Below are 18,905 nucleotides of genomic sequence, written 5' to 3'. Positions count from 1 at the left end.
TTTCTTCTTCTGATGATGAAAGCGAGGATGATAATCCTCCCCCACCTTCTCAGGATCCTCAACTTCCAAGATGGGTCCGTGCTACTCGGGATGCAGCAGGTGATCTTGCCGGTGATCCTACAGATCAGCGACGTACACGTTCTCAGTTTGAAAGAGCCTCTTCTTTACTGGCTCAAGCTCCAGTAAATCATGATCCTGACACTTTTGCAGAAGCTTCAGGCCATCCACATTGGGAAGCAGCTATGAATGAAGAATATCATTCATTGATGACAAATGATACATGGGATCTTGTTCCTCTACCAAAGGGACGCAAACTTGTTAGATGCAAATGGGTTTACAGAACCAAGTATGGACCAGATGGGAAAGTTGATAAACATAAAGCTCGTCTAGTTGCTAAGGGCTTTTCACAGGTTGAAGGCATTGACTACACTGAAACCTTCTCTCCAGTTGCCAAAATGAACTCTATCCGCCTTGTTCTTTCCCTTGCTGCCTCTTTAAAATGGGAAGTCCATCAAATGGATGTTAAATCTGCCTTCTTGCATGGGGACTTGCAGGAAGAAATCTATATGGAACAACCCATTGGCTTCATACAAACAGACTCCAGCCTAGTTTGTCGACTTAAGAAATCCCTTTATGGCCTCAAGCAAGCTCCTTGGGCTTGGTATGCCAAAATGGATAGCTTTCTTCTAGAATCTGGCTTTTCTAGGTGTCATTCTGACAATACTGTCTACACAAAGAAAGTGGGCAACTCTCTTATCATCCTTGTTCTTTATGTTGATGATCTTATTCTTACTGGTAGTGATCCCAACCTTATAAACCATGTGAAGTCCAGCCTCAAAAAGAAATTTGAAATGACAGACTTAGGACACTTACACTATTTTCTCGGTCTTCAAGTCTTGCAATCCCAAGAGGGTATTTTCCTTTCCCAGTCCAAGTATGCTTGTGATATTCTTCGTCATTTTCACATGGAAGACTGTAAGCCAGCCCCTTCTCCCTTTCAGTCTGGAGTCAAACTTTCAGTCTCTTGTACTTCTCCTGAAGTTGATGCTACCTTATACCGTCAACTTGTCGGAAAACTCTTGTATTTAACCCATACTCGTCCTGATCTTTCCTTTGTTGTTGGTCTTGTTGCTCGTTTTATGCAAAACCCCCGTGAAAGTCATTGGAAAGCAGCTAAAAGAATACTTCGTTATGTTCGAGGTACAGTACAGTTTGGGATTCATTACAGTGCCAAAGCAGCTCCTCTGTTAGTTGGTTTCACTGATTCTGATTGGGCTGGTGACCTTGATGATCGGAAGTCTACTGCCGGTTATGTCTTCACTCTTGGTTCAGGACCTATTACATGGGCTTGTAAGAAACAGGCTGCCATTTCTCTTTCGTCAGCAGAAGCAGAGTATCGTGGTGCCGTGGAAGCTAGTAAGGAAGCCTTGTGGCTTCGTCAGATCCTATCAGAGTTTGGCTTTGAGCAGCAGCATCCAACCACACTCTGGTGTGATAATCAAAGTGCCATTCAGCTATGCAAAGATCCAGTCCAACATCAGCGCAGCAAACACATTGAACTACACATGCACTTCATCAGAAAGCTCATTCATGACCATGTTCTTGAAGTGCAATATTGTCCAACAGATGATCAGGTTGCAGACATCTTCACAAAGGCTCTCACAGAGGCGAAGTTCACTAAACTTCGATATATGCTTGGAGTTCAGGAAGTTGTCACTAAGGGGGGATAGGCTCTAGTGCCTCCTTCCTTCTCCTATTGTGTCATATTTGTAAATCCTTCAATCCTATCCCAAGTTGTTCTTAAGGGGGGATGTTAGGATATTCCGACACATAGGATATAGTTAAGTCCAACTTGGTCTAGCATAGAGTTAGGTTAGAGTTAGGTAAAGTGTGTTTCTTTACCGTTGTACATTTTGTAACTTACAATCCGACGGTCACGATATGTAGTGATCCGACGGTTCACTCTCACCTCGGTATTACCGACACTTGATCCGTGGCTTGACACCCGATTGGTCCATGAGTTCTATTTAAAGCGCATGGAGGGTCATTGTTCGGGTAATCCGTGCATGAGAGAAGCTTATGTAAATTTTCATTCTTTGATTAATAAATTGCCTGTAGTACCCACGTTGGGACAGGCCGTGGACTGTTTCCCTCCTTGCACTCTGAGGGTTTTAACCACGTCAAAAATACTGGTGTATTGATTTGAGATCTGGTTGTGAGCGGTGTCCTTTTGGTATTCTTTCTGTGGAACTTACCCTGTAAATTCCTACACCATATAGGGAAACCAAACCCAAATGGAAACCACCTGTAATCCTGCATAAGATCCAATGTGTCCCCTAGGCTTCCAGTACAACCAGTCATTAAAATAATCGAGTAAAAGAGCTTACAAATCATGGATAACAAAGTGGGCACTTCACAATGGCATGCCCTTTCACGGTGGGCTTTGGCATGTGTTAGTGTCTCCAAGCTCCAAAGGGGGTTAGCCAAGTAGCTTATTAGGTGGTTTCAGCCCTTAAAGGGGATAGTGTGTCCAAGGTACATCCCTCTAATGGGGGTGGAAAGTGACAAATAAGTGGAATGGAATAGGGAATGATAGGGGTAATCTTGGGCCACATAGTGGGGCATAGGGGTAGCTAGATTAGGGGAAGCCCACACTTGGGTATGTAATGTGTAGGAGGGAGCAATTGTGGTACATGAGGTGCCCCGACCTTGATTTTTCCACCTTTCTTTATATGCCTTTTGCCTTTTATGAAGTTCTTTAATTAACTGCTCGAGGCTCAAAGGACAAGAGCATGATATGTAAGATATAGCAGTGATTACCTCCTTTTAGGTAGGGCAGTTCATTGCCCTCTAGGGGGTTGGGACAATCATGGGTTCCTGAATGATAAGGGAGGCAAATCTAGGGCCTATGGAACAAGGGTGATGGCCATGGATTGGGGTATAACTCATGCATTAGCTTTTTCCCATGTGCGGATTATTTTGTCCTGACCATATTTTGCATTTTGTGGTACGATTTCCTATAAAATGTGGGCATTTATGCTTTTCACTTTTTCTTTTAATTACTTCAACCTCAGGAGCATCATTCTAAGCTTGACCCAAGGTGGGGGCAAGGGGATAGGGAGGCTAGTCCTATGTCGACCCAAAATGGAAATGTGGACCCTGGTGGGAGAAAAGATGAATGGGGGTATAGTGAGTGGAAAGGGAGTAATATGTGTGGGTAAAGGAGCGGGACCACACACCTAAAGTCGAGGTTTCCCAAGTAGTACCACCCTAGAACCAAATGGCCAATAAAGGAGATCCCACGGGACTAAGATCCAAGGGTAACAACCAAAAGAGATCAAGGGAACAAGAGCACAAACCAAGCCCACTCTTTTCGCCAAATCCCCCCATCAATCCATACCAGAAGTATCCATGATAAGTAAACCCAATACTCAATTATCGAAGGACAAGACATACCTTTAGGGTCGGGAGGCCCACCTTCAAACATACGATAAATACAGGTGGTTGAGGGACCACATGGCTAGCTCAGGTGGTAGAGAAATGGCACAACGAGCTAGTAGGAGACATCAAGGGGCTGTCGGCTGAGGCTCATCATGGAGAAAAGTTTTCTCCTAGGGATATCACCCATAAAGTGGTGGGTAACATGGCCCTCACATCAAAAGGGCAACAGGAGCAGTGCAAGAGGAAGAAGGACCTTTCCAAGGTCAAATGCTTCAGATGTGGTGAGCTTGGCCACTACAACACCCTGTGTCGTCTCAAGAAGAAGGACAAGGGGGAAATGCAGGACGAGGTGGCAACTCATGCAGAGGTCGATAAGCTCTCCTCCAGATAGGAGGAAGAGTTTGCCGTGATCATCGATATACCTCCAGGAGTGAGGTGGGGTGATTTCGTTTTGTAGCCCTAGAGAGCTACAAGATGGGCAAGATTCTTGAGGAGGTCCACCTCTTGAATCAAAACCTCGTTATGAGAGCCCACAATATTTCAATAGCAGGATGGATCAGTGGCAGGTGGTGCAGTCGGATGCCAGAGTGACAGATACAGTGGCTAGTAGCGGTCAAATATTGGGCAATGCAATACAGAGTTGGCAACAGTGCAGTTGGCACAATGTAGACTCTACAGTAGTGCAAAGGCTTCAGTGACAATGCAAAGACTAGCAATTGTCAAAGACTCGGGAGACAGATGCATCATAGAGCTACAGGCTAGACAGGATTGTTGAGGAGGTCCACCTCTTGAATCAGAACCTCCCTGCGGAGCCCACAATATTTCAGTAGCGGGATGGATTAATGGCTGATGGTGCAGTGAGATGCCAGAGTGACAGATGCAATGGCTAGTAGCGGTTAGATACTGGGAAACACAGTACAAAGTTGGTAGCAGTGCAGTTTGCACAGAGCAGAGTTAGCAACAATGCAAAGGCTTTAGTGATAATGTAAAGACTAATAGCAGTCAAAGACTCGGGAGACAGATGCATCATACTGATCAAAGTTGATTTAGTATTTTGGATGATTTTCAGTTGCAGTTGTAGCAACAACATATGGAGAGGGAGTTGCAGTGCAGATGCAGTGTTGGCAGTAGTTCAGCAGGGCCAACAACAACACAGATGCAACGTATATTAGAGTTGCGCAGTAGTTTGTGGGTAGTAGCAGCCATACATCAGTAGCGTGACAAGAGGTGGTGCAGAGACAGGGTGTTGCTTCAGTGGGTTGCAGTGCTAGAACACATTCCTCACTAAGAGGGAGTGTTAGTTTTTGTAGCATCGGATGTGTTCAAGCCACGGAATTTGGTCGAGAGGCTAGAATACATGTATTCTCCAAAACCCAGAAATCATTTCTAGAAATTCCACTTAAGAGACGACTTAATTAAAATAATTAATCAATTTTTAATATTTCCTAAGTATAAACGTAGGAAATATGATTAATTAAAAGGTATTAATTAAGTCATGGTGAGAATCTTCTAGAAAAGGACTTGGATTGAGTTCTAGTTAATCTTAGCCATCAACTAAGTTTTAATTGTGGTCATTGATGTCTCAATGAGAGATTATAAGAAGAAACTCAATGGGGCTTGGAGAACACACACCAATAGTTTGATTTCACTGTCAGATCGATTTCTAGAGTAGTAGTGTTGAGTTGCTGGAGAGAAAGCTAGTGAGCTCGAAGTAGTAAGAGAGGGGCAAGGATAGTAAGGCTGGAGGAAGTTTTTCTAGTTCCAGTGAGTGCACTGCAGACAGCCAGTAAGTGCCACAGAGAGGCAGCGCAGTGCTTGAGAGGGGATTCTGTATTTTGCTGGGGAGAAGCAGTGATTCCAGAAGTCGGAAAGAGAGTCCAGAGGCCAGGAGGATCCATCTTCTAGACAACCACTGATCAGATGGTGAGAGGAAAAGCAGTGCCGAGTTGTGAAGATGCAGTACTGCAAAGGCTGACGTAGTGACTGCATAGAGGCAGCAAAGAGCAGCTCAACTTGAGCAAGGTCAGTGTCAGATCGCTTGTGGGAGCGAGATTTTCTCACTAGATTTATTGTCAGTCATTTCTCTGTATGGATTGCTAGATTTGAGCATCCATAGTCTTGTACTTAGATTTACTACTGCATGATATTAAAACCCTCAGCTGCTGCACCAGTTTTCCTGAGTTGGGTTTTTCCGGGGACTTAGTGCAAAAATAACTGTGTATTTGTGTGTGTGTGCATCTATTCTTCTAGCATTTTTATTTCTTCCGCAGTATTTATTTTGTGAAGGTTGCAGTGTATTTGTTTTGAATTTTCTGTAGCACACAATACATGGTTTTTTTAATTAAATTAACAAATAGAATAAATAACATCAGTTGCTGCAATAGGACTAGGGGTTAGCCAAATTTTCACACTTGTCTGATGCTACTATCATCAACATTTTTCCATAGTGTTTTAAAGTCTTTGGCCAATGTACTGAAGGTTGTTAAAATGATACTACATAAGATGGTTTCTGCCAAAATAAGAAAGAAATGTCATTGATATTCTTGACATCAACTTACTTTTTTTTTAAATGACTATAGCAATTGGCAACTCTGCAGGTTTCATACTCACATGACATGAGGTCGATTCCCACTGCTACCACTATAACCTCTAGTTGAGAGTCAAATAGGTGGGGGGTTTTGAATTGGTGATCATTATGCAAGGAGTGCCTTAACAATGCACCCAGTCACCCACTGTTCTACGCCCCATGGGCATGACATCAACGAACTTGATTAAATATTTTGTGATGCATATTTATACTAAACATACTTGGATATGAAATTTCTTCATTTTATTATTATTTTTAATTTTAAAAACATCATGGATATCTGATTAGAAGGTGTTGTGGCATAACCTGCATCTGAAATTTCAAAAAAAAGAGAAGAGAGTATCTAGTTTTTGTTAGAATCTCCATAGAGTTCATAAAACTGCTTAGGAAGACTACCTTGTGAATTGACACAAAAACATAGCGAGTTAGGCCCATAAAAGATTTAGCTATTGATTTCATGTTCACAGAAAAGATTTAGGCTGTAGGTGATCCTTCAAAGTAGGAAGGCGGAGGAGGAGAAGACTATATCATATCATGAGGCAAGAAATTACAATGCTAGAAACTTGAAAGACATGTTAGAATAACATCCATGGCTTTAAGGGAGCTGTCAAATTCCAATATTTTTGAGTAGAGACTACTCATTACGGTTTTGGGTTCCTGCTTTCATTTAGTCAGGCACTGTAGTTGCTTTTGAAATTGTTGAATGAATGTATCCCTTTCATTTTTCCCTTAGCTAGAATAGAGTTCAAATGAGCTTTGTGGTTGTGCGCCACTAAAGCTGTGTATGTGGCATTGTTGTGAGTTGCTTCTGCGTCCTTGCATTTCTTTAGAGCCTTCCACAAATCCTAAAGGTCCATATCCATGCATTGATGGCAACATTGTAAGCCATTAGAATAAAGTTCTAGGTGATATTCCAAGGGAGACTTTGGGAAAAGACGTGGGCTAAGTAGCATCACATTAGGAAATCACGTGAGGGGTGAATCCAAAGATGGAAACCTCTCCCAGAGAATCCCTATGACAAGAGCCTAGAATGGAGCATGAGGAGAGGAATGAACAATGTGAGACCATTGAAGAATACCATATAACCTTGATCAACCTCTTGAGACTTCTGTTGTGTGAGAGTTATTGATGGAAGAGCGGAATTATGGGGGGAATTGAATCCGTTCCCCTTCTTGATCCATCGGATTTGACTGGGGGAGGGAAGTGCTTCCCCCCTTCCAAATTTCTCTTGATTTCTTGAATTATAATGGTTTGTGCCCATTTCTATGAAGACCTTCATCATGGGGGTAGCTAGATATAGGTGTGCGTCTCATCCTTATCCTCTATGGATATTTTGCTTTCCTTGAGCTATGCTCTAGTATTAGCCATGGCACTTGTATCAAAGTTGTTAGCTTGAATATCCTAAAAAGAGGTCTGCTTGAAGTTTTGAGCTAGGAATGTAGCTCTACTGATAATTCTAGATATATTGGGGAGGTGATATTTCAACTATTCTTAATAGCACTGCTGATGAAAGAAGAGTCTCCTATGACTGTTATGAATAAAATATATATAAATAATGTAAATAATAATAATAATGAATAATGATTAATTAACTAATATTTAGCAGTGAAGAGGCATGTCTCTATGGACATGACTGTTCGTGAAAGGTTACCTATCTAGCGATATATACGAGACCCTCAATTGTAACCAAATCATCTCATATATTTTATACATTTCTTATGTAAATATATTTATCCTATCATGGATATTTACATATTTAAGATCTTCTGAATATTTTACTGCACTTTATGAACTTTGTTCGCAACATTGGTATCAGAGCATTCCTCTGAGTATACGAACCTTGTTCGTAACATTGGTATTAGAGGTAGGTTTTGATCCTAGGACTTGTGGGTTATGAGACAAATATCACAGTATATTTGAGAAAAAAAGGAAAGAAATTAATATTGCTATCAGCATAAACAATGAGAAAAATTACATCAATATTAATCTTGCGAATCAATTATTAATTCAAGAGCTAAGCATTTGAGAAAGAAAAGATATTTTTGGCCAAAAGGAATATGAAATTAATAATTTAAAAAAGTTAATTGATCATTATGAATGCATTTCTCAATTCAGTGTCGTAACTATGGTTGAGAAAGAGATTGAAATAATTCTTAGTCTACCTTGGTTTAAAGAATTGGGTACATTCATGTTAAACATAGAGGAAAAAAATTTGATGTTTCCTTATAAAAAGAAGTTGATCACCCTCCAAGACATGAAAAATAAAGTCAAAGATGATAATGCCCTCATCAATGAATTTTAAAGATATTTCGAAACTAATGTTTCGAGATAATAAAAAAACAATATCAAAGAAGCAAAAAGAGCTTGAAGAAGTCATCTCCAATAAAGACAGAAATTTCGTGCCTCATAGATCACAGTGAAAAACTACTCGAACAAGTTAAGAAAGCTAAAGGCTACAAAGAAAGAACTCAAGAAGCGACTACCAAAACAAGAAGAGGAAAATTTACGTTTAAAGAACCTTATCAAACATTATTAGAACAAATCAAAAGTTTAAAAGAAGAGGAGAAGGACATTAAGAATAAAACCAACGATCCAAAAAGCGATGAACTTTCACGTATCAAGATTCACAATCAGAAGCCTACTCACGCAAATCAAGAATCTAAAAAATCATAAGAAATCATTAGATAACAAACTATGAAACCGGATTCGTCCAAAACCCTGGACGAATCCCAAATCGGACGAATCGGACACGATTCTGTCCTGACACGTGTCATTCTGGAAGGACTCGTCGTGTCCTCTTGTGGCACGTCGTGTCCAGGGGCGTGTTCAAAAAATGGAAAACGTGTCACGATTTTCAGATCGAGTCCTGGTTTCGGATTCGTTTTTCGGGTCTGCTGCTAGGTTTAAATGCGCTGTCTCTCCCATTTGACGGCAATTGCAAAGGAGTCGGGTCGTAAAACAGCGATTTGGCAAAGCCGCAAAGGATTCATTCACCAGTTGCAGCGAGGAGCGGACCGCATTTAGGTTTATATTCGCATTCAATCAGCGATTCACTGTTCAGCAATCTTGCAGGTTAGTTTTGGCAGTGACTTGTCTTCGTTGTTCTCCTTTCACGCTGCCGCGGACATCCTCCTCTTTACCCTCACGCTGCTGTTTAACAGTTTAAGGCTTAATGCAGCCATTGTTTGGCTGGCTCTTGCTGCCTGTAGCAGCCCTTGAGGCTTAACGCAACACCCTCCTTATGGCCTCACGGCCCTCACCTATTTGCCTAACGCTATCCTTTAAACTTACAATCTGCCATTCTATATTAATATTGAATCCCATAAGTCCTGCAGTAACTCCAATATCTAAAGGTAGAAGGGACTGATTCTATATTCATATTCTATCCAATTAGTCCTCCAATCCGATATCTAAAGGTAGAAGAAGGGACCCTTAACTTCTGAGAGAACAAACCTGTGCAGAAGATATCGCATAAGCATTGAGTTGGCAATCTATATAATAGCAGCTCAGTGTCAATGTTATATTGATTTCTGTATTCAATTAAGAAAAACAGGGCTACCGCCAGGTCTGTCTTGCGTTGAGAACAAAAAAATTGTTATTGCCGGTCTAGAGTGCAGGTGCCGAGAGTAATAAAGTAGTTATTTTTTTTTTGTTTAAGAAGCTCATTTTTTAGTTTGTAACGAGGGCTGGTTAGATTTCGGTTGATAGGTTTTTGGCAGCTCACAGACAAATCTTCACTGTTAAAGCCTTTGCTGCAACCTTCCTTTCCTTCCAGCCCAGATCTGCCTCATTGAGCCACTTTTCTCTGCTTTGCGGGATTCGTTTTAGCCCGAGCTTATCACTGTGGACTGGAGAGATTAATTTCTGGGTTGATAAATTGTCAATTTTTGCAGAGAAGTATAGATAAACAGTATATGTGATCAGTATCACTGAGTTAAAATCTTACTTTTATACGGTTTTGTCTGTTGAATCTTCTATTACTTTCTTTAACAAGAAGTCTATAATATCCAAGCGTTTGCAATACAACTGGATTGCTTCCATTCCTCAATTATTTTATCATTTCAGTCCCACCTGTAATGTCCCTTCTCACCTGTACAGTCCCTAATAAAAACTTGTGTTTCAACTTCTGCTGCATCCTCCTCGTTCTGATGACACTCAAGAACTTCAACTGAATCATCAGCCACATCAACTGAATCATGAATCTCTACAACGGTGGATGGATAATCTGATTTTTATACAGCAACATAGAATACAGCCAGTGAGCCACTGATATATACTATAAAATGAACTTGATTCTTGTTCATTTCTTTTGCTGTTTGCATTTTTAAATTTTTACAGCAGTTTGACTGTTTGTTCATTTTTTTTACAGGTTGAGGTAACATGGCTCAATCAAAGGCAGCAAGGAAGGGCAAGAATGTCATGGGTAGAGATGCTCTTCCTCCCCCAATATCATCAGAGTCTGCTGCAAGTAATGTTGAGGGAAGAGGACTTAAAGACAATGAAAAATATCCATTGTGGAAATATGTCACAAGAGAGGATGGGCCAAACAACAAGGGAAAGGGAGGAGGCAATGTGCAATGGAAATGCAACTTTTGTAACATTTCTTTCAAAAGCACATATTACCGTGTGAAATCACATTTGTTGGCTATACCTGGTTGTGGGATTGGATCTTGTAAAGTTATTACTTCACAAGAGAGAAAAGAATTGGAAAAGGAGGCCAATGTTGGTATGGAACATGTGGCACTGGCTTCAAAATCAAAAGCACCCAAGGGCAAGAATGAAGACCCCCTTCCATTTTTGAGGAAAGCCACCACCAAATTTCCATTTGAGAGTTCTACTTCTACTGGGGGGACAAGCATTAAAAAGAAGATCACTTGGTCCAATGGACATGATTTTCCAAAAAGAGAGACGGGAAGAGCTTGATCTCACCATTGCCTTCTTCTTCTATCAAAACTTCATATCATTTATTGTTGCACGTTCACCTTTATTTGTTGAGATGTGCCGAGCTCTAACTCAAGGGGCTCCAACAGGGTATGTGCCTCCTGGGTCAGAGAAGCTGAGAACCACATTGTTGACGAAGGCAAAAAAAGAGGTGCAAAAAATGCTCGAGCCTATTAAGGCATCATGGCCAACATCTGGGGTTAGCATTGTTTCTGATGGATGGACAGATCCAGCACGACACCCAATCATCAACTTCATGGTGTCTTCCTTGAATGGTCCAGTTTTCCTGAAAGCAGTGGATACACTTGGCGAATACAAGGATGCACAATTTATGGGTGAGTTATTTATTAGAGTTGTTGAAGAGGTAGGTGTTGATTCTTGTGTGCAAATCATTACAGATAATGCACTTGTTTGCAAGGCGGCTGGCATGATTGTGGAAGCTAAATATCCACAAGTGTTTTGGACACCTTGCATTGTCCATTCATTGAACTTAGCACTGAAATCCATTGCTTCTGATGTGCTTTGGATTGGAAGCATTATTGAGGATGCAAGACATATCCGTAACTTTGTGCAAAATCATACAAATGCCCTCACTATCTACAAGGAGTACAACAATCTATCATTGTTGAAGATTGCTGATACACGGTTTGCATCTTCATTCATGATGTTGAAGAGGTTGAGGGAGGTCAAGACTGCTCTTGGGTCCATGGTTATTTCTGAGTTTTGGTCTTTTTGGAGAAAGACAGATCAGGCAGCCTCTAAAAGAGTGAAGGACACAGTACTAGATGATGCTTGGTGGGAGAGGGTAGATCTAGTTATTCGGATCATGGACCCTATCATCTCTTTGCTTCGAGTTGCAGATACAGACAAACCCATCCTAGGAGAGGTTTATGAGGGATGGGATTCCATGATTGAGTCTGTGAGGAGCATTATTCTACAGAGTGAGTGCCCCCAGTATGAGACATCACCAGAGGCCTTCTGCGATACCATACATGATATTCTTATTCGCAGATGGGACAAGAATTGTACACCTTTACATTGTTTGGCTCACTCATTGAACCCCAAATACTACAGCCATGAGTGGCTGAATGGTGGACCTTCCCGCAGATTCCCTCCTCACATGGATGGTGAAATCTCACAGGGGAGGAAAGAGGCATTGAAGCGGATTTATCAGGATAGTGCATTGCTTGCTGAGGTGGAGGATGCCTTCGCAGAGTTTTCCACTGGCACTGGTCGATTTGGAGGTTATGATATGATTAGAGGCAGGGGGCTTAAGAAGCCCTACTCTTGGTGGGCAAATCATGGGGCAACAAGCCCTCCTCTTCAGTAGTTAGCCATGAGGCTCCTCTCTCAGGTGACTTCATCCTCTTGTTGCGAGAGGAATTGGAGCACATATGGGAATTTTCATACTGTGAAGAAGAACAGGCTTGAGCAGTCCAGGGCAGAGACAATGGTGTATGTGCACACCAACCTTCGTCTTATTTACAGGCAGAGGGAAAAGTGGTTGAGGGGAAAGGCAAAGATGTGGGATGTCTTTCCCGAAGATATGGGTCTGGACACCACTGTTGAGTTGGCATTGGCCAACATGGATCTCGGTGATCCAGTGCTAGACCCTATTAGTTTTGATGACTTAGAGGGGTCAACCTCCATACCAGCAGATGCAGAGGCGACTATGGATACAGGGGAGGAGGAGGATGCAGAGGAGAGCAGTGGGGACCATGATGATGGGGACAGTGATGCTGATTCTGATGCTGATTGATGCCTTGAGGCTTGTATACCTATAGTTGTTTTATATTTTCTATTTCTATTTGCCATTGGCATTGCACCAACACTACCTATGTAACAGATTTTGATTTGATGACTTAATGAGAAAACTACAGTTGTCAGTGTGTTTATCTTACTATCTTGTAGTTGTAAGTTGTCTTTCAGTTATGAATTATGAATCATGATTTAAATTTTTAATAGATTTATCATTTATGTGACCAGTACCACTGATATTTATTTGAATTTTGTATGTACTATGCATGCTAATAGCTATAGATGAAGATCTGTGTTTGAAATCAATAAATTTGTATCATTAATTAAAATTTGTGTAAGAAATATGCTAATAACTAATTTTTAATATATATATATATATATATATATATATATATATAATATATATATATATAAATATATATATATATATATTTTAATAAAATAATATATAACGTGTCCTGTTTCGGGGGTCAGCGTGTCCCGAATCCGACACCACGAATCCCGAATCCTACGTGTCCCGAATCCCCGTGTCAGGTGACTTAGATAACAAACTAGAAGGAATTATGACAAAATCAAAATCTCCAGATGAAACAACTCAAGTTGAAGAAAAAGGAATGAATACTGATCCAGTGAACATCACAATTCAAGAAGATGACAAACCAGTAGAAGTGAAAACATATTCAAATGTTACAATTCAAATGATAGAGATTTCAAGTAAAGATCCAACAATTAACCAAGTGACTTCTGTACATGAAGGTAATGAGATATCTCAAGTAAGTCAAGAAATCATCACAAACATATTTAAGAGAAATCAAATCACAAGAATTCCTTGGGAACACCCAAATCACAAGAGCAGACAACTCCATCAGTCTACAAATATGTATGACTCAAAACATAAACAACAAACTTATGTTCCGAAGAATACTGAAGTGTATGCAATTCAGATTGGTGATAACAATTCATTGCAAATTTCCAGTAATCAAAAGATTCCACAGAAAATTGATTTACTATGGTTAGATCCCTTCTCAATGCAACAATTTTGTTTATCACTCAGAGGATCCTATCATCATATATCAACGAAGATGACAATTCGAAGAACTCCGAAATATATGAAAATATTAAAAGACAAAGTAATAGGTGGCATGCCTTGTCAAGTATTAAGCTTTAAGGACAAAGATTTTTGAGGAAGACAATGTTATGAATAATATATATAAAAATAATACAAATAATGTAAGTAATAATAATGAATAATGATTAATTAATAATAATTAGTAGTGAAGAGGCATGTCTTTATGGACATGACCGTTCGTGAAATGGTACTTATCTAGCTATATACATGGGACCCTCAGTTGTAACCAAATAATCTCATATCTTCTATACATTTCTTATATAAATATATTTGTCCTATCATGGATATTTACATATTTCAGATCTTCTGAATATTCTACTGCGTTTTACGAACTTTGTTCGTAACAATGACACTGATATTAGGGATAGAACGAGCACATAGGATCTGCAGACCTTGGGGGACAGCTGCTGCCTCTACTTTGTTATTTTTGGCGTGATGAATCTCCCAGGCAAATAATACTTATTTTTGTCCACTAGGGTCAATGATGATCTGCAACCACTACCACATCCTCCCATCCCTCCACGGTGCTGCAATCCTCTACTAGCCACCACTATGACTTTTCTTTATTATTGTCTTAATGCACATGTTCTTTTCTTACTGCCTATTTGTTTCAATGCTCATGTTTTCTAGAAAAGATTGAGCCTTGAGGGCTTCATAAACTATTCACTTCTTTAAAATGTCAATGTTTGTGTCTGCAAAAGAAACTGACATGCTCGAAGGAGATGTCTACAATGGGTATGATTCATTCAACGGTGTTAGGAATGTATTGTGAAATTGGAAATGAGTGATTCAGTGATACTGTTAATATTTCCAAATCAATCTGAAATACTTTACTATTTTTTTCAGATCAATAGAGGTTTTGAAAATACAGTGTTTGTTTAGATGATAGACTGGACCATTTTTTATTCCGAGATGCTTAGTAATGGTGTTTTACTTAGGCCAATGCAATAGAATGTTTTTCTGTCTGCAGAGATGATCCAGAACTTGACAAAATGTTGAAGGAGAGGGTTAGGTGGGGTGATCCCATGGCCCATTTGGTTAAGGTAATTTGTTTGACATTTTAGTTAACCATTCCAATTGAAACAATTTCTGAAAAATTTCATGACAATTTATTGAGCATTGTACAGAGAAAAAATGTCGAACATGTACTTGAAAACCTAGCTGAGGATGAGAAGATAAGGGAATCTGGTTTTATCATTCCTCAAGATATACCAAGTCACAGTTGGCTGAAAAGAGGTGTTGATCCTCCAGCCAATCGTTATGGCATCAAACCAGGGAGACATTGGGATGGAGTTGATCGCAGCAATGGTGAGTTGTAATTTTCTGTTCCACAGTTTATGAATAATTTTTTAAATCATTTCACTGATACATGTTGAAGTATATTAAACTGCATTTCATTAGAGATTTAGAGACCAAAAATACATTTAGGTACAAGCATAGAGATACGGAGAGAAGTAATCATGTATTAAAAAATGTTTTGGTGGCACATTGTACAAGTTACAGATCCCTTTCTGTCCATCTCCATAATTTACATATTATGTATCTATTGTCTCTTGTGCTTTTGTATCTCACGACTTTACATTTGTTGCCATGCTAACACTTTGACACCGTAATTACAAAAGAACTTTATGAATGATCCTCATAAACCTTAATATGATCTTAATGGCTTTTCTTTTTCTTCTATGGAATACACTTCCTGGGTAAACCTGCTGGTTACTTCCTTTCATTTTGAGGATGGTACCCAGGGTAAACCAGATTCTGCAGAGGCTCGAGGCTTGGTCAACAATATCCTCATTTAAGAGCTCAACATGTTACTTTGGGAAATTGGACCTAGGTGGGTAGGATAATACTTTTTCACGACTGCCTAGGCTAGACCCAATTGATATATGACCTTAGGGACTTATGCTCCACATGCAAATAGTTAATGTTTTGATAATTTTCAATATTTTTGAAGATGAACAAGGAATGTATGTCTTCACATATCAATGTGGTGTGTGCAGTTGGAATACTTGTGGATGAGCTGGCTTGCAATCCATTAAAATTTGATAGATCCATGATTCTTTGGCTAAGCATATTAAATTTTGTATGTTGGTTAGGGTTTTGAATAATGGCTGGTGTACAAGCTTCATAATATTGTTATGCTTGAAGTTTTCCTCTATTGCTGGAAACCAGTGTTTTAAAAAACGGCCGAGCCGATTCCTACTTGGCCGAGCCAGATCGAGCCAATGCCTGGACGGGTCGGCTTGATGGCCGAAATGGATTGGTTGGCTGGGTTGTTACCGAGTCAGCCAAGCCGATCACCGACTCGGTCGGCTCGGTCACCGACGCAAAAGCATGGCCAATGGTTTTTTTTGGGGGGGAATTGGACCCTGCAACCAATTCTAATTTGCCTAAGGGTTATTTTGAGGAAAGCTACCCAACCCCTCTCATTTCCTATTAATTTTAGGTATGTTCTATGCTTAGAGCAATTTATTTTAATTTTCACAGTTAGCTCAATATCTTTTCCAAATTAGCAATCACATCAGCATTAAAGTAAATTGCAGATAGAACATAAACATAGATCGCAGAAGACAGACCAAGACAAGAGGACACAAGATGTGGCGCTAGCCAAGGACAAACCCTAATGTGTGGAAACCCTTGATCAATTATTCTTGTATGTTCTTCAGTAGTTTAACAGAGAGAGAGATAGTACATATAGAACAGAAGTCAACACTTTGACTTATCTAAGTAAGAGCATAGATCAACTCTAAGTAGATGATACATGAGGTAGCTGAATTCAGTTGAAGACATGCTGCTTCAATTGATTCTCCCAGGTGACTCCATCATCATGCTGCACCTATCATTGTGTTGCTTCTCATCATCATGCTACACCTTATTGTGCTGCACCCATCATCACTATGCTGCATCTCATCATGCTTCACCAATCATGACTGTACCCATCACTGTACTGCATCATGTGCCATTGCTGCACCATGTTTGTCACTGTTGTCCCATGTGCTTGCTGCACCATGCTTGCCACCATGTGCTTGCTGCACCTTGCTTACTATACTGCTGTCCCAATGTGCTTGCAGCACCATGCTTACCATGTTGTCCCATTGTGTTTGCAGCACCATGCTTGCCATGTTGTCCCATTGTGTTTGTAGCACCATGCTATTGCTGCTGTCCCATTGTAACATTGTTGTACCATGCTGCTGTCCCCTTGTGTTTGTAGCACCATGTTATCGCTGTTGTCCCATTGTAACATTGTTGTACCATGCTGATGTCCCAATGTGTTTGCAGCACCATGCTTACCATGCTGCCCCGTTGTAACATTGTTGTACCATGCCATTGCTATCCCAATGTGTTTGTAGCACCATGCTATTGTTGTGCCTGCACTTCAGGTTTGGGCATGTGCCATACCCTTAATCCAACACACAATAAGACTGGCCTTCGAAATGACTACGACCTAGTCAAGGTAGAGTGCTGCCTCCTCATACTACTATTCTGGGCATATGGCAGCCTCTCAAGTCTACACGCAGCCCTGTTTTGGAGTGGCTAGGCCTACGGCCTACCACAGATCTCTGCGACACCCTAACAACCCTCTAAAACAATCAATCCTTACCTCTTTCTGCCCTCAACCAATCCACAATTCTTCCTAACTCGACCTCCATGCAAGTGCGAACAGTCCTCAAAATACATTCACTGCACCTTCAGCAACTCGACCTTCAACCACATATTTCTCCCACGCTATCCACCTTGTCCCAAAATCTCCTCGATCTCCTTTACAGCAACTCGGTCCTCCAAAAGACCCATGACTTTGCTGCGACTAAGACCTATTTGGGCAGTGTATAGGTGTCTACAATTAGGGCCTAAGTTGCACGAAACGGGGAAACGGGTATGAGTTTTCGAAACGGGCACGTGTACGAAAAGTGACCCCCCAAATTTTGGAAACAGGGAAACGCAATATATATATATATATATATATATATATTAGGACATTTAAGAAATATGTGCAATCATAAAGCATATATGATACATTCTAATTTATTACATTATGATTAAATTGTCAATGCATAAACTATAAGTCTCTAAATTTACATCACATTTACTCATGAATGATCACATAATGAAAATAGCAATATCCAAAATCAGTCACGAGAAATTTCTAATTTCTTGTCTCGTGCTTGATTGGGAGTTTCTTTCTTGTCTCGTGCTTGATTGGGAGTCTCCTCCTACGTAGTCGAACGACCTTAGTGCTCTTGATTAAATACAAGTTGAGAGTTCCATACCCTAGTATCCTACGTGCTGTTGATTATTGGGAGTCTCCCCTGCATAGAGGGCTTGGTTCTCTTGATTAAATACAGGTTCCATACCCTAGTACATGACAAAATCCAATGGAAACATTGCAATCCCCCCAATCCTGAAATCTTGAAAAACAGATAAGTCTGTTGGATTTTGAGTGAGATCTAAAATTCTACTTTCTCCATATGAAATCCAATGAGGGCGAAACCACTCTCAAACATCCTGAGTCATTTCATGGTAATGTTAAAAATTTAACTAAAACGATGAAAATGAAAAATAAAGGAGAATGGCACTTTTACTTTAAGAATTTAACATTACCATGAACTGCATATCAACATTAGGGCCATTGTCTTGAACATTAGGCTGCCTCACTCAAAAAAATCCTCTTTTTTTTTATAATTTGAGAGGCATCCAGAAGATATTTTAGTCACCCAATAAAAAATTAGAAGCGAAAAAATAAAAAAAATACAAGAAAATGTCAATTTAGAAGAGGAAACTTCGTCGTACGACCTGTAAATGCGTTTCCGGCTGTACTGGCCACGTTTCCTCCCCGAGAAATGGGCCAATACGGCCGGAAACACATTTCCAGGCCGTACGGTATGAGTTTCCTCGTTTTCGTTTCGTTTCTGGTCGGAAACGGACCCTTCTCCAACGTTTTCTGCAACTTAGATTAGGGCTCTTTCTGTCGCTGCGTCTAGGGTTAGATCTCCCCTCTAGGACTGCGGCTAGGGCATATCCTCCTTAGGACTACGGCTAGGGCATCCTCCT

General features: G+C 40.3%; 1 protein-coding gene across 1 annotated transcript in view; it reads left to right on the top strand.

Annotated features, from left to right (window-relative positions):
- The window catches only part of LOC149228671 (pre-mRNA-splicing factor of RES complex protein), a 213,712-nt gene that overhangs the window by 154,369 nt on the left and 40,438 nt on the right, over positions 1 to 18,905 (top strand). Inside the window, exons 7-8 of the mRNA XM_089378323.1 lie at positions 14,827 to 14,899; positions 14,984 to 15,164. Of these exons, the coding sequence (XP_089234449.1) occupies positions 14,827 to 14,899; positions 14,984 to 15,164 (254 nt within the window). The remainder of the gene's footprint in view (positions 1 to 14,826; positions 14,900 to 14,983; positions 15,165 to 18,905) is intronic.

Source organism: Pinus tabuliformis, chromosome J (assembly GCF_031772625.1).
Source record: "Pinus tabuliformis cultivar Carrire ecotype Pingquan chromosome J, CPIR1, whole genome shotgun sequence".
Lineage (NCBI taxonomy): Eukaryota > Viridiplantae > Streptophyta > Pinopsida > Pinales > Pinaceae > Pinus > Pinus tabuliformis.
This window is presented reverse-complemented; position numbering and strand designations above follow the sequence as displayed.